Source organism: Gavialis gangeticus, unplaced genomic scaffold (genome assembly GCF_001723915.1).
Source record: "Gavialis gangeticus isolate Ggan-Ray unplaced genomic scaffold, GavGan_comp1, whole genome shotgun sequence".
NCBI lineage: Eukaryota > Metazoa > Chordata > Crocodylia > Gavialidae > Gavialis > Gavialis gangeticus.
Window position 1 is genome coordinate 84,551,575 of NW_017729034.1, and position 22,308 is coordinate 84,573,882.

Consider the following 22,308-nt stretch of genomic DNA (forward strand, 5'->3'; position numbering starts at 1 on the left):
ATGACAACTACATCCCTTGCCTTAAGTGCCACTGCAAGCTGGCCCAAAAATTCCCGGTCCAGCTCCTCCCCTTGGTTGGGGGGTCTGTAGTAGACCCCCACCGTCAAATCGCTCTCCCCACGGTCCCCTTGAATCTTAACCCAGAGCACTTCAGCCTGCTCTTCCTTGACCCCATTCTGCTGGCAGAGGATGTGTAGTGCTCCTTGACATAGAGTGCCACACCCCCACCTTTCCTTCCTTCTCTATCCCGCCTGTAAAGCCTATAGCCCCTAATGCTAACTGCCCAGTCATGGGACAAATCCCACCACATTTCTGTTAGCCCTATGAACCTACTTGCTGAACCTGCAGACAGGCTAAAACAGTAACTGAGAGGTGAATCAGCCCTCATCTCAAGGGGATCTTATTTGAGATGTAGCGACATCAATAGAAATGTCAAACTGAAATATATCACGGTGCATTATTTTAGCAAAAAGAAATATTGAGGCCTTGTCTTCAGTGCAATATTAGCTTTGGTTCTTCAGTGTTCTCCTTTCACCAAGTTCTGTCTAAACTGGGTTATTTACAACCTAATCCAGTCTGTTGAAAATATTTCTGTAAATACTGGGCCCCACATCTAATACTGGGTCCCACTTCTAACCCAACTGTGTCTGGGCTGAATCTAGTCATTGTTCTAGACTACATCTGAGCCTCTAGGGCAGTGATTCTTAGGTGGGGTGCCATGAGAGCCCTTAAAGGGTGCTGTGCAATATTAGCATGGTTAGATGTACATGTGGTTCACAGCAAACTCAGAGATTCATATAGGAATCCACAGTATCAAAATCTGGTCCTTCTGAGTTATTTTTAACAGAAGAATTGCTCTATTAGTTTTTCAAAGTCAAAAAGTAAGTAAAATAGTTTTTGAAATGGGGTGCCAGTAAATTCAGAAAATTTATGAAGGGGTGCCTTAAACCTAAAGGCTAGGGGCAGACATTCAAAAGCCTGAGCCTAAATTGATTCAATCTTTGCAGGTTAGTCTAACCTGCCTAGGCTGAATCAGTTTGTAACTGCACAGACATGCCCTCTGGACTGAAAAATGCAGGCACATGCCTGCAGTGGCTCAAGCTAGAAGCCAAGGAGCTGCTAAAGCAGTCCTCCCTCTCCTTCCACACTGCTGAGCTGAGGGGGGCATGGCCAGGCCCTGGCAGGACACTCTGATTAGGGAGGGGTTCCCTCCCTCCTGACCAGCCCAGCAGAGAATTGATAACACAGTGTTTATCACCCCTAACTCAGTGTTTATCACCCCATTAAGAAAACAACAGAGGGACATTACCAGCTACCTGTTGATTCTGCCTTTGTCCTGTCTGCCACAGCATGGCTTGTATCCAGCATGTGGTCTGCTAACTACTGGCGAGAGGCGTCTGTGTAAGGTAGAGGGGACGGGGATTCTTGCTTAGTAGAGAGTGGTGAGGGGGAGGGAGGGGAGCAGGAGGAAGCCAGGCAGACGCTTGCAGTCTCTGCAGAGCTCCAGCTAGGGAGCAGAGAGGAGGGGCCAGCTCTGCTGTGGAGCAGAGAGCCTGCCCAGCCCAGAGAGCATTCCGGGGTGCTAGGTGTGTCTGATTCTACATTCAACCATGTTTATTTCAAACTGGTTTTAGCCATTTTCAAACTGATTTATGTGCACTGAACATCTGTTCTATTACAGGTTTAAACCAGTTTCTGATCATTTAAACTGGTTTATGTGTAATGTCTGTCCTTAGCCACAAAGGTTGAGAACCACTGCTCTAGTGTGTTCTTGTAAGCTCAAACACTTTCTCTAAGTCCCACTTTAGGGACAAGGAACTCAGAAGTCCAGTTATCCAACCTGCAATCAGTGCCTCAGTCTGTTTGGATACATAGTTATTTTCATATGTTCATCTAGAGTTTCATGTAACTATGAACACTCTAGATCAGGGGTGGCCAACCTGTGCCACAGGTGTCACAAGTGGCACAGGCACCCTCTGTGTGCCATGTGGCAGATTGGGGAGGGGACAGGCAGCACGGTGGTAGACAGGGCAGGGAGCAAAAAGCAGAGCAGCAGCTTGGTCAGGGAGCACAGGGCAGAGAGCAGAACACTGAGCAGCAGGCTGCATAAGGGAAACGGATTGGAGTGGCACTTGGGGAGAGTGTTGGGCTAATCTGTAGCATGCCTGCCAAAAAGATTGACACCCATTGCTTAAGATTCTTTTTAAACCCCTTCAGGGACAAGGCAGTTAGAAGGCAAATAATGCAGGATTAACCAAAGAGACTTCCCGCCAGCACTGAAAAGATATGTTTTTTGGTTTTGCAAAGATATACGACTCTCTAAGAACAAAAATCCTGAGCTATTCCCTCCCCTGGTCTGATTTCATGTCTCAGAGTCCATCAGCAGCATTTCAGACTAGGCAGAGATCCTTTTGTTTCTTCTCTTTCCCATAGTCTTCTGCAGCAGTGAATTGCTTATGCCACAGAAATCAACCCTGCCTTTTTTTTGCCATTTTTTTGCCTGTCCCTTTTCCCCCCATGCGTTCCTTTGTCATGCTTGTCTCTCTGTTTCTGTGGAGTCTTGTACAGAGAGCCAATTGTTCACAGGGATGGATGGTATTTGAGAAAACCAAAACCAACGTCCCTGGTTGATGGCATTTCAGAGATCCTGACATACAACATTCCTGAGCTGCATAGTTGATCTGAATAGATCATAACAGCCTTGCCATTGGCACATAGTGCAAAATGAAGATCCTACTTAAAAAATGGAGATCCCAGAAGAAAATGGAGTTCACAAGCTGACTGGCATCTTTCACTCTGTCATACAGAAGCCTCTCACAATCAGGTGCTGGTACTTTACACTCAAGCTGGCTGATATATTTTGGAATATAGCCAGAATGACGATGACCACTGTGCATGGAAAATAAAAGGCTCAGGTGCTGTTTGTCCTCCAAAACCGCTCGACAATCCCATTGACCTGATTTTTTTTTAAATCTACCTATTTCCTGCATCTCTCAACCTCCTGGCTTATACTATATGTTCCTAACATGTAGTTTTCTTATTTCTCTAAACTTCTGAGAAGAAAATTGAAGGAACCCATTTAACTTGTTCCTACAAAAAATGTTATTAAAGAATGCAAAATAGTCATGCTGAATAAGAAAAGAATTCTGTCTCCATTACAACTGGATATATTTTATTAGGTCATGCCTGGAGGGTAAATTGTACTTAAGGAAGGAAAAAAACTTTTATCATCTTTGATTCTTCTTGATGCCTTCAAAGAATCCCAATATAAGTACACTTGATCCTGCTTCTTTGCAGGATGATCTCTTGAGGTGCCATCTAGCCCTGTATGCTAAGATGCTGTAACACTTCTGCTGTCTTTCTTGCCCCCTTTGCTACAACACCTCAGTCATAGCGTATTAACTTCTCTATCAATGATACAGCTTAAGTTTTGTCTGGAACACAGAAATGAGGAGCACAGTTCATCCTGAAGGATGTCGAGTATATACAATTTAAGTGTTGTTTCATATCTCAAGATGCTAACACCTGCCTCTTGTGCCTCTACCACAGGCTCTCAATAACATTCATGGATGGCATTGCAAGTTACTCTATCATGCTAGGCAATACATTATCCCTGAGATCTCTGAGGATGGTGTTACATTTTCAAATTAAGACCAAATACAGTTAAAATGCAGATGCATGCTTAATCAGTTTAGCATGTGCTAAGTGCTCTCGAAGTGCTGTAAAGTTATTCCCTTTTGAGTGAGCGTCCTCTCCTAAGGGCCATGTTGCACAGAATACTTAGTATATGTTACATGCACTTAAAACACAAGCAGTAAAACAAGTGCTAAGTGACCCAGGACTCTACGGGCGTGTAACAGGCTTGTGTTATTATAAAGAGGGGAAAACACAGCAGGCTGTGTGGGCAGATTGGTAGCTGTGATAGGGGTTGCATGCAGCAGGCCTAAGCTGCAATGGGGAAGACAAAGCTGTCCATTAGACGTAAAGGTGAACTGTGCAGGCTAGTGAGTTACCTGACTCAGGACAGCGCCCTGGGGAAGATAAGCTGAATGCCTTTCAGGGAGTCAAGCTGTCCAGGGACAGTGGCTGCATAAGAATCCCTTGCAGGCACCAAAGTGCTCCAAAGACAGCGCAGTGAGAGCCCAGGGGATGAGGGCTGCTCTAATGTTTGTTTATGCAGAGTGGAGAAGGTTTCGGTAACAGTGATACCTTGCCTTTTTTTCTGTTTGTCTACCCAGAGAGGGGAAGTTTTTGGTTAAAGTGATATTTTATGTTCTAATTTAGACCAGCAGGCTAGTTGTGGATAAAAGAGAAGAGGAGATCACAGGGATGCCCAGGGGCACGTGGAGTTTTGAGCCCTGCCAGGGGCCTGGGCTCAGGACACAGGTAGGCAGAAACCAAGAGGGTGAAAGCCCAAAATAGGAAAGTCAGTAGAGACAGCCTGAGCCTGTGAGGGCTAGGACCAGAACCTGAGAAGGGTGACAGGGTCCAGGAGCCCAGTGCAAGAGGGCTGGTGCCCAAGAGCTGAAGTCTGGCACAGTGGACCTAGGCTAAAGGGAGGCCCAGCCAGAGAAATGGGGTCAAAGCCAAGCAGGCTGAAACCCCCAACAAAGACTTGGAGGTTTAAGTGAGACAAACCTGGCACTGGAGCAAGCTGCTCTGCTGCAGTGATAACTGGCAACATCTATGATGCATGGCATGGCTATAGGTATTGAGGTCAAGCTAGCTGGTCTAATTTCCTGGCTTCCTTTTTTCTTCTTCCATATTTGCCCTTTTTCAGTCATCCAACACCTCACTTAACCTCCACGAGTTCTCAAAGAGGACAGCCAATGGCTCTGAAATTACCTCATCCAACTCCTTCAGTATCCTAGTGTGTATCCCATCTGGCCCTGGTGACTTGAAAGCATCTAGCTTTTCTAAGTGATCCCTAACCTCTTTGTCTATGATTCTAGGCTGCTTGTTTCCTGCCTTATTTTTGCTGCTAATTGCACTCGTCATCTGGTAGCTAGCCCTATTTGTGAAAGCTGAAGTAAAAAAGGCATTAAATGCTTCAGCCTTCTGTGCATTTTCTGAAATTAGATTGCCTTCCACAATTCATAAGGGACCTATCAAATCACTGGTCTTCCTCTTAATTTGGACATACTTGAATCCTTTTTATTGCCTTTTATGTCCCCTTGCCAGCTGCATCTAAAATTGTGCCTTTGCCTTCCTCATTTTCTCCCCAAAATGCCCATTAGATGCTCTTATACTTATCCATAATACTACTTTTTGTAGGATTCTTTTTGAGTTTCAACTCATCAAAGAATTGTTGTCTAATCAGGCTAATCTTCTTTTGTACTTGCCATTCTTCCATCACATCAGGATAGCTTGATCCTGCACCCTTAAAAGCACCTCCTTAAAGTACAGCCAGCTGTCCTGTATTCCTTTGATGAGATGGGAGGGTAGACTCTGGATGTATTTGTCCCCACTCAGCTCCCCAGCAGTGTGGAGTCAGACCTACCCAATGAGATGTGGTTATAAAACTCCTTGGAGCCATCCAGCTCCAACTACAGGGTAGGAGGGGGAAGCATACATCCACACCGCACAACTACCAAGGATCCTCCCAGCCATCAGGGAAACCTGTAAATAGGGGACTTGTCTATGTCTGAATCACTGATTCTCTGAATCAGCATCGAATCTTCAGATTGGATTCAGCCAAATTGAATCAGGTACAGTGATCCAATACAACAAATTAAATCACTGTCCCTGATTTGGGCCAAATCCAAACCCAAATCAAATAAGGCCCGCTTCACACACCCCTACTGCTTTGGCCCAGGCACCATCTAAAGTGCCAGGGGCTTTCCCCAGCATGGAGCAAGCCCAGTTTCCAGAATTTCCCCTCCCCTCCCCTCCCCTCTCCCCACCTCACATATATTGTTGAGGATGCAGGTGATGGCCAGGAAGCTGGGAATGTTCCTCAGTCTGAGTTTAAGGCAGACCCTAGGGACCTCTAGTATACCTTTAGGCACACAATGGTGTACTGCATCACTATCCACGAGCTGCTCAGCCAGTAATTGAAAAACTCCTTCCTGGCATCCAGCCAGCTGGTGTATGGCTCTATGAAGCAGGAGGTAGGCCAGATCCCCAGTGGTCAAGAGGGGAATGGTCAGCCTACCTAAGTCTTTGGTAGAATTGCTGAAGACAAACTCCCCCTACTCCATCATGCCTAGGGTACCAGAGTTCCTGAATATGTGGGCATCCTGTATACAGCTTGACCACCTGTAACATGGAACCCTAGCCTTGTTTCTAGGAGGTAAGGTGACCCCTTTAAGACCAGAGTCTTTAGGAACAGCAAGTATTAGGAGGGCAGCCATAGTGGTTAAAAGCTAAACCACACAAGCCAGTCAGCTGACTGGAAGAAGATAGGGCTCTGGGCACATATAAACCCCAGGGCCAAGGCTGGCAGGAATTAGTTCTCTGGCAAGCTGCCAGGGGAAGGAGCTCCTACAGGGAAGAACTACCCAGGAATGGTTTGGCTGCTGGATAGACTATTTACATGGCCAATGAGGTTCCAGGAGTTTACAACGTACCCAGGGCTAGGAGGCATTCAATATTCAAGGAGCAGTTTGGGGTTTTAAAGAGGTAGAGTGTGGCTGGCATGACTCATATTATGTTATAGCCCAGGGGCTAATATTTATGTTGTTGTTGCAACAGGTGGACTGGACTGAGGCTATTGGGAAAGAGGAGGCCTCATGTGGGGGCACACTATGGTATAGAGCCCCAGTGCCAGAGAGGGCACAGAGACAGGGCTGCAGTGAGGCCAAGGCCACTCAAGGCTAAGTCAGAATAAAAAGTGGTAGTCTTTACATACCATCTCCAAGGCATGGGCCACCATGCAGGGGAGGCTTAGAGCAGTGGATAGCGACCCCTGGTGTCGGGGTAGTAAATGGGTAACCTCCCACCTGAGTAACATCATAATTATTATCCCATAAAGGCATGGCAGGGGAGAAAGGTGGGTGGTTAGCCCAGAAACAGAGGGTCAGGCCAACATTGGACAGGCCGGGGATGCCCCCCGTCACACCACCCAACACTGTTGTTAGTGAAATGAAGTTCTCCCAGTGTTCTACAAATCCCTGGAGAATAACTGAAAATAAACCGTCATGATTTATGCTGGGTTTTTGGTTGTAGCCATGTTGGTCTAAGGACACAGGCAGGCAAGGTTTTTTGAGCAAATATGATATCTTTTATTAGACCAACTAATTTTATTAGCCTTTTAATTTAGCATTATATTCATATATTAACGTGTATGAATATATCAATATTTTAATTTATTAGACCAACTCGGTTATTATCTTTTATGATTTATGTAATTTGAGGCACAGTTCTGGTGGCACATATTGGGTATGTATTCCACATCAAAGCCTCTGCATAGTCCGGGAAGCTCATATGTTTGCCCCAAGTGACAACCTCCTAGGGGGCCCCAAACCAGAAGCCAAGCCCCCAGCTCCTTAAGTATGGTGTTGCACATCTCATGCATGGACTTTGTTGCCATTGTCCTCCTCCTGCCAAACTAGTGGGTGACAGAACAGAGGCTGTCAGTGTTCACCCAGTTCAAAATCATAAGGGCCATGCATCTCTCTCTCTAGGGACATGGAGTGCCAAAGCCCAATGTACTGACAGCAGAGCATAGGGGCCAAGTTAGCATAAAGGTCCATGAATGTACCACAGGACATCCTAAAGTTTTACTGTCACTGCTAATCATCACAAATTCCAAGTATGAATTCCCATCTGTCTGAGCTCACTGGCAGTCAGGGCAGGGATTCATTTCTGGCCATCATTTGGCATCTTCAAGAAGCTCCTGAATATCCATTCCTAGATGGGATAGCCAGTCAAAGAGGGATTGGAGATCCCATGCCAGGCCAAGGAGAGATTAGAATTTGAGTCCTCAGTGAGACTGTGGCCCCCTCTACACATGTAGGTAAAGGTGCAATGGGATCTAATACATGATGCACACAATCTTTCCTCCTGGCATGCCACATAGTGCATAGCAGAAGGCTCGATTGTGGAATCATACATTACATCCCATTGTGCCTTATTGCTAGTGGAGAGGGAGCCCAACCCCAGGCTCTCCTTGCACTGGCAAGAAGCAAGCTCTCATGGCTGGGAGCCCCAGTCACCCTAGTTGAGAGGCTCCCAGCTGCTGGGATGCCCCACACGCCCATGGGGCTGGAGGTTCCCTGCTGAGGCAATCTCCCCACTCTGGGAGAGTGTGAAGCTCCTGGGGCTGGAGAATCACTGCTGTGGTGATCCCCCTGCCTCAGGGGTGCAGGAAACCCCCAGGGCCAGAAGATCACCATAGCAGAAATCCTCCAGGCCCAGGAGTTTACCCATACCCCCAGGTCAGGGGGCTGCCTCTATGGTGATCCTTGATCCCAGGAGTTTCCTGCTGGCCCGAGACCTACGGATCACAGCAGCCATGATCCCCAGAGCCCAGGGGGTTTCCAGCTGCCATGATTCCCTAGGGCTTGGGCAAGCAGGAAACCCTCCCTGGATCCCGGAAATCACAGTTGCCATGATCCTTAGGGCTCCAGGGTGCATAAAATCCCTGGATACTGTGGATCATGGCTGCTGTGAACCCTAGTGCCCAGGGGTTTTATGCCGGACACGATGCACCCCTGCAGTTGATGGGGCTCCCAGCCACAGGGAAGACCCCACTACATGTGCAAATTAAAGCTTAATAGCACCCAGTTACAAAGTCAATACACATTTTCAAGGTCTACCTGTATAGCTGGTAGGAGCTGTTTATTGTATGATAGCTACTTTGCATGTGTAGCTGGTTTCCAGGTAATTGCACAATTAACCAGTTAATTGTTCAATAGCTGTAACATGTAGAGTGGGCCTGTTAGTCAGTCAATACTTTCCACTGCACTTGGCTGTTTTCGGCTACTGTCAGAAAATTGGGAAAAGTCATTTTATCATGGCATGCCAGGATACAAGCTTTCCAGCTTTCTAGGGGCAGGGCACAAACTGTGTATATTAGGATTCATAGTAAACGTTATCATGCACCTGCTCAGAACATGTCCTAACTTTAATAACACATAACATTCTACATACTAAGTGTTCCATGCAACATGGCCCTAACACCTACTCACCTTAATAGGTCACTATATTCCAATGTTCTGCAACTATTGCAAGTGAACGTGTAACAAGGCCCAGCAAATCAACAGCGGATACGGAAAAAAACCCTCCACTAAGGATTATGTACAGCCTGTATCCATGGTGGCAGATTCTCTCCTTTCTGAGACCCAGAATGCTATTTTGTTTTGTTAACACAGTTATATTTGTAAATTGTAAAAAAAAATGTTTTGTAAGTAGTAAAACTTTAAAAAATATTTGTATTAACAGAAGTAAATCAGGGCCTTCTGCTTTACCAAGGGTAAGGAATGTCACCGTAAATTGTTAATATCACAATGAAATGCTAAATCACCCTGAGTTAATGGCCTAAACCAATCTTCCTGCCAGTTTCTCAACTTTCCAGTTTATAATTTTCTGATTTAATGTGTAACAATATACATTATAAGCTACATGCATAAAATGTCATGGAATAAAAGTTACTTATTTTGCAAAACAAAGTACTAAAAATAGGGAAGTGTCATATCCTTGGATGCCAAGGTAAACTTAACTTTAACCACTTAGCCTGGGTAATGAATAAGGCAGCACACCTATGAGAAAAAAAGTTATTTCATCACATGATCAAACACTATAACATAACAGGGGCCAGGGGAAAGGCTAAGGATGCCTATACACATGCTCGGGGGTGAGGAGGTTAATTAGAGCAGTTCCTGGACAGCCCCTTTAATTAAAATGGCTCACTGTCATGTGTATTAAGACCCTGTGCATTTCAAAATGGCCATGGGACACTTTATCTAAAACTCAATAGATGAGGTTTAGATAAGGCACTCCCACAGCCATTTTGAAACATGTGGGAGCTTAATACATGTGATGATGAAGTGACGCTGGAGTATTTTAATTAAAACACAAATGAGCACATCTGTAGGTACCCCAAGAGCCCAGTCTGACTTGCTTTCTTCTCTCATGATGGGAGTAGGGTAATATCCTGTTCGTTACTAGCTTAGGAAGGAAGTATGGGATGTTTCTGGCCATTCCTCCAGTGAGAGGAAAGGTAATACCATAGCTGATTTGAAAACTGCAAGGTATTCCTTGTGTTTTGTATCTGTCTAATTTACCAGCAGCATGGACACAACTATTAGAAATGGTAATGTTTAGTTAATACTTTTGCATGCTACCCACATGCTCTTCCAAAATAAGAAAGAGAAAGAGAATGACAATCTTAACAGCTTATAACTCACTGAAACAGAAATTCCTGGTGCAAAGAAAAGGAACTTCTGGTCTGATGATTTTTCACTGCAATTTCAAAGGCCTGCTGTGAACAATGAAGGACTTAGGCCTTCACACTGAAAAGGTTTCACAAATGTTTTATAATGAAAAGTATTAGACACTCTAAATATTATGATGCTGATCTGTTTGGTCTAGACTAGAAACAGAAAATTAAAGCTATATAAATTACTTAATGATATTAGTTCTTTACCTGTAAATAAAATGTCTTCCATTGAAGAATTTTTGGCTTTAAAGTCCAAAGTAAAAGATCTGAAAGCGAATTCAAAATTGGGAGGAACCTTGTTACCTAGTACTTGTTTGATCAAATGCCAAAAAGCATTATTGAAAACCTAAAATTAAAAGAGGAAAAAGATTTAGACAAGAATTTGTTACATTTCCAAGCAAACTAACTGATAATTTCTTTGATCATTAATACTTTATTCAAAAATGTTCAAAAACAATTATTTTATTTTCCATTTAAAAGAATGTGACATGTTTTTTAGCATCCAAACAGCCTCCAGTTAGTACATAAATACGTATCACAAGCATTTATCTTGAAAGACCTAAATAATTTCAGAGAAAAAATGGGAAATAACCCTATTATCCATATGTTCAATACAAATGGGAATCTAATGACCTAAAGCAAATATCAGCAATCTACAGCCCACAGAACTGGGTCTTCAGCAGCTCTCTGGTGGTGAGGGCTTTGCCTGCCCCTATGCAAGTGTCAGGCAGAAGGGAGCTGAGCCTGTGACCAGGCAAAGCAGTGGCAGCTAGATCAGAACATCAGCCAGCCTCGCTGGTGAAGTTGTGTTGTTTCAGCTTATAGCTTAAAAACATTGCTGACTGCTGGCCTGCAGTTATTACTACCTGAAAATGGTGTGGTGGTTTGTTTAAAGTGTAATCATCAGAATCCCCTTTGCCTCCAAGGAGCAGAATGATGGATGACTTACAAACAAGAGGAACAAACAAGTAGATTTTACTTTTTATATGTATTGTAAATTAAGGCAATATATTGAAAAATTAAATTAAGTAGGCTGAACACATAAAGATATGAATTGTTTCCTTTTTCTGTGATTTGATATGCCATTGGGGTTGGGTCCCTGATGTTCCTTTGGGTCACTTATAGCTTGGTTAAGCATCCAGATGGTGTGGCAGGAATAAAGTATAATCAAATACCTCCTTAATCAAATATCTCCCTCCTTTTTGGTGAATATTTTCTCATCGCTGTTTAGATTTCCTTATTTGCCATCGGTGAAATGTAGATTCTTAAGTTGTTCTTTCTTGGTTCTCGTTAGGGCTACATGCAATTGTCCATGGGAAAACACTGGTTCTGGTAAGTAGAGGCCAACAGAGTTAACGTTTGTCCTTGTGATTTCTTAATTGTTATTGCAAACAGTGTTATTACGGGAAATTGTCTCCTTTTCAGAATGAAAGGTAGTTGTGTGTCCAATGAAGCCAAATCAATGCAAGGAATGATGATGCGTTCTCCTACATTAGTACTTGTAATTATTTCACCATCTTTGAAATTGTGGTGTCATCCTCTTATCAGTCAAGTTCCACTGCAGTCTCATTTTTGGATTCATGTTTCTGACTAACATAACAATAGTGCCAATTTTCAAGTGCAACTCATGTGGTGGGAGTCCTGATGGTGTCTGTGCATTTAAAAATTCAATGGGATAGGTAGTTTGATTTTCAGTCATCCGTGATCATAGGCTCTGCGCTGCAGTACCTTTTCATTTCAACAGGCAGCAAAGTTATAATAATAAATTTAGTGTTCAGTTCCATGGTGTTTATTTTTAGGAGTTACAAAAATCTGCTTTGCAAGGGATTCCAAGTCTTCTACTTCAGTGTGGTTCCTATAAACTGCTGTGATAATGGACCCCATTTCAATAACACTTTCTGGTATTTCAATTAGATCTGATGGTAACCTATAATCATTTGACATAGTTCCTTCATCAACTCTGAGAGTCCAGTCATGGAATTCATGTCCTTCAGTGTGCATGTTTTGTGAAAATTTGATTTTGGTGAAATTTGACCACAGGTGATTACTTTTTATGCATGCCTTTATCATCTCTGTTCTTGTAGATCGTACTATAACTGGTAATGTTTGTCTGAAGTCTCTGCCTAACAAAAGTATTTTCCTCCAAATGGCATTTCATTTTGCATAATCTCTTTGAACAATAAATCAATGCATCTAAGTGCAAGAGTGTGTATCATAATGGCCTCGTCAATTATAATTAGTGTAGCTTTTTCATTGTGGCAGCTTCAGGTGACTATAAGTTCACACGTGAAGTAGATGTTTCAAGTCTTGGGATGGGTGATTTGAAGCCAGTGTGTATTGTTCTTCCTCCTTTTAAAAGAAGAACAGCTATTCCTGTTGTTGCAAAAGGGAGAACAATTTGTCCAATTCCTCTAATGCAACACATTAAAGTGTTCTTTAAGTAAGTTTTCCCAGATCCTCCAGGTCCATCCAAATAAAAGCAGTGATTTGCACTCTCTCCATTTATAGCAGTAACAATTTGATTGAAGGCATATTTCTGCTGCACATTGAGGTTTCTAATTTGCCTCTGCAAATTCTTCGTCAATGTTATAAAGGATGTCATTTCTCTGTTCAACAATGATGCCTGGATCAGGGAAACCAAAAGAACTACAATTTAGTCCATGGACCATCAACAATTCTGGATCAGGAATGTCAGCACTAACTGTACAATCAATGGCTGCTTGTGTGTCAAGCTTGTTCTCCAATATAAATAGCATGTGCACATGTGGGAGTCCTCATTTTTTAAACTCAATTGTGTATACCTGAGCGATAACTGGACCAAATAGTTTGTTTTATAACATCATCCAGTAAAGATGGCAGCTTAATTTTAAATACTCTTGCTACTAAGTCTGGTCTGTTTGAAGGATTTTTTCCAGGAAACGAATTTTCTTGAATAACAGGCCATTTTGGATTTGCAATGAATATAATAAACAGATCTAGGTGTCCATATTTGCTCACTATTGCCATGGCATTGGGATATCTTTCTCGCATATTTCTTGGTCCCTCTTGGAATGATGATGGTAAAATTACAGTTTTTCCTAATTGAATACCAGAGGTTTCAGCAGTTTCTGTTAAGAAGTCCATAAGACCACTGCATTGTGCTACTCTAAGTTTTCCTTGTTTTTGCCTAATGTAATTTAAATTGTTTGCCTCAACTTGTAAATGTGAATCTACAATCCACTGATGAGTCAATTTTCCTCCACGTAAAATTGGATTAAATTCATTTTGACGAACTATTGTTTGAGCAACTTTGAATTGTAACTTGGAAACTTTTTGATGTTGAAGTCTCATATCCAGGAAGTTTTGAAGCTGGATGCTATAAAACACAACATATGTCATGGGATCTAAGTTAGCATTCAAAATACTTAGATTTTCAAAGCCTTGAGATCTTAAGTAAATTCTTATAACCTGAGGGAAAGGCAGTTCTCCGTCATTTCGGAAAATCATGGTACGTTCATCATTGTTTGCCAAATTATATCTTCTGTCAGATTCTCAGTCATGATAGAACACCATGCTAATAGTATTTGCAATTGAACAATTTTCCTCAGCTGCTCTTTGCTCTTTTTCTCTTACAACTTCACCTAACATTTTGTAAGAGGTTGAAAATGGATTGATGTTTCTCAGCAAAGTGTCCAGGTCTTGCATTAAAGCAGAATCACATTGGTAATTTTGGGGATGACTGAATGTCGCAGAGCACTCGGGTGCCCTGCGCCTACTAGCAGAAATGGCTCAGGAGAGACCCTTAGTGGTGAGAAGGGGGAGGCACAACTGCCAGTCACCAGGGCAGCACAGGTGCTGGTTGCTAGGGGAACCAAGGGGATCAGCTGACAGGAAGGGGCAGGGCTTGGCCCCTTCTTAAGCCCAAGCATGAGGCCAGGAGGGCAGTTCCCCTCTGGCGGCCAAGGAGGGGGGAGCTCAATCAGTGAGGAGATACACTGCAGGAGCATCCCCTGCTTGCCGCTATGACTTGGAGTATTCCCAGTAGGGATAGAACATCGTTTTGACCAGATGGTTTAGAGTTTATGTTGTAGCCCAGGGGCTTGAGTTTTCTGTTTGTAGTTTTATAAGTCCGGAGGACTGGGTGAGGCTAATAGGGGTTGGAGGAGGCCTCATAGGAGCTCCACAGTAGTGTGGGGACCCTGGCGCCATAGGGGGCGCAGTATTTGGGGCGCATCTGACCCCAGTCCCAGAGAGAGAGGGGGCAGTGAGGAGCCCCGGAGCCGAGAGGGGGCAGTGAGGAGCCCCGGAGCCAAGAGGGGGCAGTGAGGAGCCCCAGAAGTAAAGAAGAAGGGCCAAGGCATAGGGAAAACCCTGTCAGGTACCATCTGCGAGGCTTGGGCTTCTGTGTAGGGGAGGAAAAGGAGCCGCAGATAGTGCCCCTGACACCAGGCATATAAAGTGGGCAGCCTCCCGCTAATTACATCACTCAATCAATTAAGATCAAGGCGTGGCAGGAAAGTAAGCAGGCGGTTAGCCCAAGACAGGAAGGCAGAGTCACCAATAGAAAGGCTCCCATGAGATACTCCTGTTACACTGAACCATTCTTCAACTGTTTTGTTGGGATCCAAAATATAAAGCTGGCCATAGGATCTTGCATCTCCTTCTCTAGGCTGTAATTGAGGTGTAGGGTGATAGAATTCTCCGTGGACAAGAAAGCCATATGGGCCCTGTCCAGGAACAGGTACAATTTTTGCTCCCAAAGATGCAAAGCTTAAAGAACTATTAAATGACCTAATGTCCATCTGAAAGTTCTCATAAAACATATGCTGTGGGTTGCTCATATCCTCTTGAAGTAATGGAGGAAATTTGTGGTGGTAAGGCATTGTTTGGCCTCAAAAGAGTGTGTGTGTGTGTAGGGGGGGGGACACGCAGGGCCTGGCCTGGTCCCCTGCTCTGTTCCCTGTGTCCCCTGCCACACTCCTCTGTTACCACTGCCTGCATGCAGAGGGGGAGGGAACAGGCTGGTTTAGGGTTGGGGCCACTCTCCCCACTCTCCTCCATCGCTGCCATCTTCTCCGTCCCCTATGTTCCTGCTTTTATGGCGGTGCTCCTGTCCCAACACTTTTAGAGTGCTCTGACTGTTTCAGTCAGCCAATCAGAGTGTGAATAAAGCGTTATGGATGTGAAGACAGACAGACAGACAGACTAAGGCTTTTATAATATTACAATTAATACATACTTTTAAACGAATATCTAACCTACTAAATATACTGTCATTTATACCAGCTTCTCAGTTCCTAGATACAAATAGCTCAAGTTGTAACAAACACACAAAATACTGATGGCAGAAAAAGAAGTCAGAGTAGCATTACTCTAATACCACTAATACTTTCAGGAAAGTAACTGTTAGCAGAGGCAGCCAAATACTTATTATATCACTGTGTAAACATAAGGGGGTTGGTGTGCTTGCTCCTGGGCACATGGACTTTGTTGCCTTTGGATCTTGTCTGTCATTCCAAGCAATAGTCCAAAACACAGCCAACAACCCTTGCCCCAAACAAACAAATGAGCAAAGAAAAACCTTTCATCTTTTTCTAGGTGGCAGGAGAGGGCCTTTTAGCTTTGGCCTAGCAAGCTTCTTTGGCTTTCAACCCATCTCCTGGCCTCACACTGCTTCTTCCCCAACTCAAGGTCCTTGCTCTCTTCCCCCTAAGATATTGCCCTAAGAAATAGGCCTGTGTGAAGTGGCTAGTATTCAGATTTGGCCGATGCAGGAGACTAATTTAATTTGGTGATTCAAATCACTGTCCCGAATTAATTCGGCTGAATCTGCTGCTGCCGATTTGGCTGAATCTCCAAATAAAACAGGCCCCATCCCCTGCCCTCTCTCCCAAGCCCATCAATGGCTGCCCTGCCCTGTCAGAGGTCCTGACTCCTTAAGAAAAAAAAATGCTCCAAACTCACCGGCTGCTGCCAGGCTGGGGGTAATCCCTGCTGCCACTGCAGCAGCTGGTGAGTGTGGGGCTTTTTTTTTTAAAGAGCCGGGATGCTGGAGCTGGTAGCGCAGGTGGGGTTTGGGGGGTGCTCAGGGGGTCTGGGGCCTGGCAAGAGTCCCCCAATGGTCCCCTCCTTCAGGCCCCCCTCCCGCCCCTACTTACCAGCACAGAGTTTGGGTCCAGCTCCCTGCGGCAACGAGTGGGGACTGCTCGAATCTCCAAAACTCTCTGAATCTTTTCCAAATCAATTCAGAGAGGCTCAAATTGATTCCGACCTTTTTATTGGTCTCCTGGTTCGATTTGAATTGAGAGATTCAGCCACCGAATCAGGCCATATCTCCTCCAAATCGAAACAGCACCTGAAGCTTCACACAGCCCTACTAAGAAATCCTTGCCTCTCACATAATTTCTGGAGTATCACAGCTACAACATCACTCTTACACTACTGTTCCTTAACATATGCACAGGCAAGCATAAGTAAATAAATCTCAGCTTTTATTAAGTGCCATCTAGCACTTAAGTCACCCATAGCTTGGCTCCTACTCCAGGGCTGTCTACCAGACTGTCCTGTTACAGTAAGCATTAGGCCTGTGTGAAGTTTCAGTTGCTAATTCGATTCAGCCTGATTTCGGTGACCAAATCTCTGAATCTGAATCAAAAGACCCTTTAATCTTTCTGAATCCAATCATAACCCTCCAAATTGATTCAGAGCGATTCAATGATTTGGACATAGACGCAGCTTTAAATATTTTTTCTACATACCTCAATGTACTAGGCATCTCGTGAATGGTGAGATGGTGAGGTGGATGGAACATCCCACAGTAGCGCAGGGGGGTCCACAGCAAGCTGGGTGGTGGACCTGGAAGTGGACCAGAAGCACTTCTGGTCCACTTCTGGGATTCCCACAGAGTGTGCAGGAGACCCTCCTCCCGGTTTGGTGACTGGTGCCTCCTGGGTCTGGGCAGGGGACCCAGATTTCCCTTGCATCCAGTCGCTGAGCTCAGCCCCCATGTGCTTGACAGTGGATCCAGAAGTGGACCAGAAGTACTTCTCTGAAACAGCATTGAATCTTCAGATTCAGATTCAGCCAAATTGAATCAAGCCAGTGATCCGAATCAACAAACCAAACACTGTCCCTGATTTGGGCTGAATCTGAATCTGAATTGAATATGGCCCATTTCACACACCCCTAGTAAGCATCTCTGTTTTTTGTTGTTATCTTTTTATTATCTTTAGTCATAGCTATTACAACATGGATTAAGGTGTTGAAAGCACCTTGTCCAAATTCACAGATAACACTAAACTATGGGGTATAGTAAACACACTGGAGGGCAGGGAGTGAATTCAGGCAGATTTGGACAGACTGGGGAAGTGGGCAGATCAGAATAGGATGCAATTTAACAAGGATAAATGCAAGGTGCTGCAGCTGGGGAGAAAGAATCACCAACACACGTATACACTGGGAGGTACCATTCTGAGCACCACAACAGCAGAAAGAGATCTTGGAGTCCTGGTTGATGTAAAAAAGAACATGAGTCGCTAGTATGACAAGGTAATAAGCAATGCTAACCGCACTCTTTCTTGCATCAGCAGGTGCATCACAAACAGGTCTAAGGAAGTGATAATTGCCCTCTATGAGGCATTGGTCAGGCCGCAGATGGAGTTCTGCGTCCAGTTTTGGGCGCTGCACTTCAAGAGGGATGTGGATAACCTTGAGAGGGTTCAGAGGGGAGCTACTCCTATGGTTGACGGCCTACAGGTAAGACCCTATGAAGACAGATTGAGGGACCTGAATCTCTTCAGCGTCCACAAGAGAAGGCTGAGAGGCGATCTTGTGGCTGCCTACAAACTCACTGGGGGGGTCAGTAGGGAATAGGAGCACTCTGTTTACCAGGGCGCCCCTCAGGGTTACCACAAATAATGGCCACAAACGGAAGGAGAACAGATTTAGATTGCACATAAGGAAGAAATTCTTTATGGTAAGGGTTGCCAAAATATGGAATGGGCTTCCAAGGGAGGTAGTGCTGTCCCCTACGTTGGATGTGTTCAAGAGGAGATTAGACAGGCATCTGGCTGGGGTTACTTAGCCCCAGCGCTCTTTCCTGCCTGGAGCAGAGGGTTGGGCCTAATGATCTACCAGGTCCCTTTCAACTCTAAAAATCTATGAACATGTAGGTCTATGTTAATTATTTTTATTTAAAGTTTCATAGTTTCATAGTTGTTGGGGGCTGGAAGGGACCTTACTAATTCTGTAGGAGTACCTGATTCACTTTAGTTCCTGCATACTAAAATGGAAGTACAAACAATAATATGTTTGGACTATTTTAATATAAAATGTGGAAGTGCTATCAATATGAAAATAATTTATTGTCTTTAACAAAAATACATTTTCTCCCTGAATTGTGAATATTAGTTGCAGTAGGCAATTATGCCATGTGTTGCTTTCAGAACTCCAGTTAATCTCTTCACTTTCCTACCCTGAATTAGGTCACAGTTAAAAGCCGCTCTATTTTGATGTCTAAAAACATGCATGGCAAAATTGCCAAACCACAGCTTCTGATTTAGCATGTGGAGTTCTGCATACATTATAATTTAATAGAAAAGAAAGACAGTTGCTGTTCACGTTTACAAATTCTATCATTTGCATATGCAAGTGAAAATGAGCACTAAACAGTTCATGCAAAAATCACAAGCAGAATTGGGGTCCCTTTGAAAATCTGGATCATAAAGAGAACTTATCTGAAGAAAACAAAGCAAATGTTAAAGACACATATTCTTTACAGTTTGCGGTCTTTTAAAAACAGCAGGTTCTTTATACTGTTTGTTCACCTTGAAGTGTTCTTTCACTATCCCAGTACCATTGAGACCAGGAGGACAGTGACTTAGTTCCAACTCCTTCAGGGTTTTGGAAAGTCTTGGCTCACTGCTGAAATTATCTATCACATTTCCAATAGCCTTCAGGATTGCTGTAGCCTGTTCTATAAACCGGTAGCTCTCCTAGGGAGAGAGGATGTAAGTGACTATTACGGCATAGAATTCTTGAATCTTTATTTATATTACAAAGCATACAAGTATCTCATTTGTACTGAAGTATTAAATCATTGCTAATTTGATATATCAAGCTGCTTTGGTTTCTGGCATTCAAAGGCTACAAAAGCTCAACTCATTCTAGCTACTGAAAGGGAATTGCTATCATTTTATCGGATAGTGAATATTTTTACATTAACTATTGATTACTTTGCTCTTGTATCAGGCACAGTAGAATATTTAGTCAAAATGAAGATGTTATAATATAATGGGAATATAAATACAGCAATTATGCCCTGAATTGAAATACACTTTTTGGCACAAAGTTTATTTATTCTATTCCTATCCTTCAAAGTATGTAGATGTTATTTGTGCATAGTTGAACACCTTGTCAATGTGTGTGTTACAAGAAGCCCATTAGCTTTCACTTAGATTTCTGTAAGCAAATCTAGAGACTAAGATGGAAATGGTGCTGTGTGGAAAGTGCCTGTTTCCTGCAAAAAGAAAGATGACCCCAAATGGTAATTGCAAAGGGTCTTCTATTTTCTTGTGTTATGGTCAGAGAAGTTCCACCTACATAGATGAAGCAGAATGAGACAATCCAGGGCTAGGAAACACATTTTTCTACTTTTAGAATGGGCTAATTTCTACTTTGCTAAAACACCCATTATAAGTTTACTTGAACTATTTTAATATCCTAGTGTCAGGATTATTCAATTATGCAGCTGCATAAATGTCTACAAAATCTCCATTTCAAAACTGTTGCACAACTGTGTTCCAGACATTAAAAGTTAAAGTCTCTGGTCCTTGAAAAATATGGACTGAGTGTAACCCCTGCAGTGACAAGAGTCTACATCTGCACACCTGCTAACCAATAGCTGTAAAAAGGTGTTAATTAGCTCCCAAGCTTATCAGAGGTACTATAAAGTCCCTTAGATCAATAGTTCATTTTAAATATAAAATTTATTTTGACACCTATTAGGAAACTCACAACCCTATGGGGGGGAAAACCCTTATTGATTTGAAGAACAGTTTGCTACACTGGAAAGTCTAACAGTTATTTCTGAACTCAGCTTAAACAGCCCTATGTGCATTATGTGTAGCATGCAGCCATAGGAAAGATCATATAGCAGATTAAAGTTACTTACGTTAACCAGATTCTTTAATATTTGTTTTTATATTGTTACCTAAATGAATTTTCAACTATTGGTCATGAAACAGAAATACATCCAATACCATTTAGAGATATCAAGGAGATATTACAATGTCTGATTCAGTGTGCCTCCCTCTTTCCCCTTCGCAGACCTCTGAACTCTTTTCCTTTGTCATTCATTCATTCTGCAGATATTAATATAATTCAAGAAATATCAACTCTAAATAGAGATAATATGCAGGTTTTAAAATAAAATAAAAATAAACAATGGTTGACAACTTGCAGTACACTTGCTGAAGTATTTCAGTAATATGTACCTTTTCAAGGTTTGGCATAACAGTATCCTCTTCTCCAAAGACACATGGAACCATGCTACAGAGATGGATATGGTGCCCTATAGGAGAACTTGCAGTGAAGATTAACACATGTCGCCTACATTAAAGAACAAAATACACTAATCAAGGCACTCTTTTTTTTTTAAATAAACAGTGGCTCTTCAACCTTTTCATTCCACTGATTACTAACAGTGAAATCCTTTTCTCCCCTCACCTCTCCTTCCAAAACACAATTTTGACTGCTTGGTTCTCAAAATATTCACTTGGACAGACCACCAGGAAACATGCCTAGAACCACTAGTTGGTTACAGGTGGAGAAACAGAGAAGCCAGTATCCAATACTTATTTCCTGATTGTGTTTCTTATATAAGAAAATTACAGATTGCTTCAGCATTTCAGAAAGATAGAGAATCAATGCTTTGGTTTAATGACCATGCCTTCTTTGCGATTTTTGGACACTACAAATAACACAAAGGTATTTCCTTTTAAGCTCATAAATTTGATTTCAAATACCCAAAATAAGGCTCAGTAGTTCTGGTCATGTGTTACCTTAATGACATTTTTTCCATGTAAGAAACAAAGGTTTCTTAAAGGTGCTCCCTTTTATAGGACCAACTATGTAGTTGGGATAGAGTTAGACAAACGCAAGACCTGACAAAGAAAGTCTTACACTCCAAAATTTGTCTAACTCTATCCCAACTACACAGTTGATCCAATAAAAGATATCACCCTAAGAAATCCTTGCCTGTGATAATTTCTGGACCATCACAGCTATGACATCACTTTTACATTTTTTACATGTACACAGGCAAGCATAAGTTAATATATACACATGACTAGGTTGTGTCCCTCCACTGTCCTGGTTTCATCTGAGCCCTGGGACCATGCACTGGAAAGACTCTGGGAAGGGTTCAGAGGATCCCCCACCCCCTCCCAAGTTAGCACTGATTTCCTGAGCAGCGCCTGGAGGGGGGTGATCTTAGTGTCAAGATTGGGGCGGGGGGTTAGGGGGCAGTGGGTCCCTGTTGAATAATGAACTTGGCTCAGCTGGCCATTGCTCTTTCCCCACCCCCTGAAAATGGACCCACCTAAGCTGAACCAGCCCGGTCAGGCTGCAGCCCTTGTTGCTGCACTGGAATAACCCCACTCCAGGTACTGCAGCTGCAAGGGCATGGCTGCTGCACTCCTTCCCAGGGACAGGAGCGCCATGGCTGCAAGGGAAGGGGATTCAGCTGGGAGGCAGAAATCCTCTCAGCCCTTCCTGAAGCCACTCCAGTTCAGAGTCCCGGGACTCAGAAGGAGCCAGGACAGGGGAGGGACACACTCTGTGCCTCACTGACCCAGGCTAGGAATGTGGGTTGTGCCACTGGCACTGCCTCACTCCAATAGCTCACAAGCTCCATTTCCCCAGTCAGAGACACCTCTCCTGAACCCCAT

At 43.4% G+C, this 22,308-nt stretch overlaps 1 protein-coding gene across 1 annotated transcript in view; it reads right to left on the reverse strand.

The window, feature by feature from the left end:
* Positions 1 to 22,308, reverse strand: part of ADGB (androglobin) — a 360,063-nt gene that overhangs the window by 159,968 nt on the left and 177,787 nt on the right. Inside the window, exons 19-21 of the mRNA XM_019527460.1 lie at positions 20,854 to 20,968; positions 19,186 to 19,353; positions 10,589 to 10,727 (exon numbers count right to left, since the gene is read on the reverse strand). Of these exons, the coding sequence (XP_019383005.1) occupies positions 10,589 to 10,727; positions 19,186 to 19,353; positions 20,854 to 20,968 (422 nt within the window). The remainder of the gene's footprint in view (positions 1 to 10,588; positions 10,728 to 19,185; positions 19,354 to 20,853; positions 20,969 to 22,308) is intronic.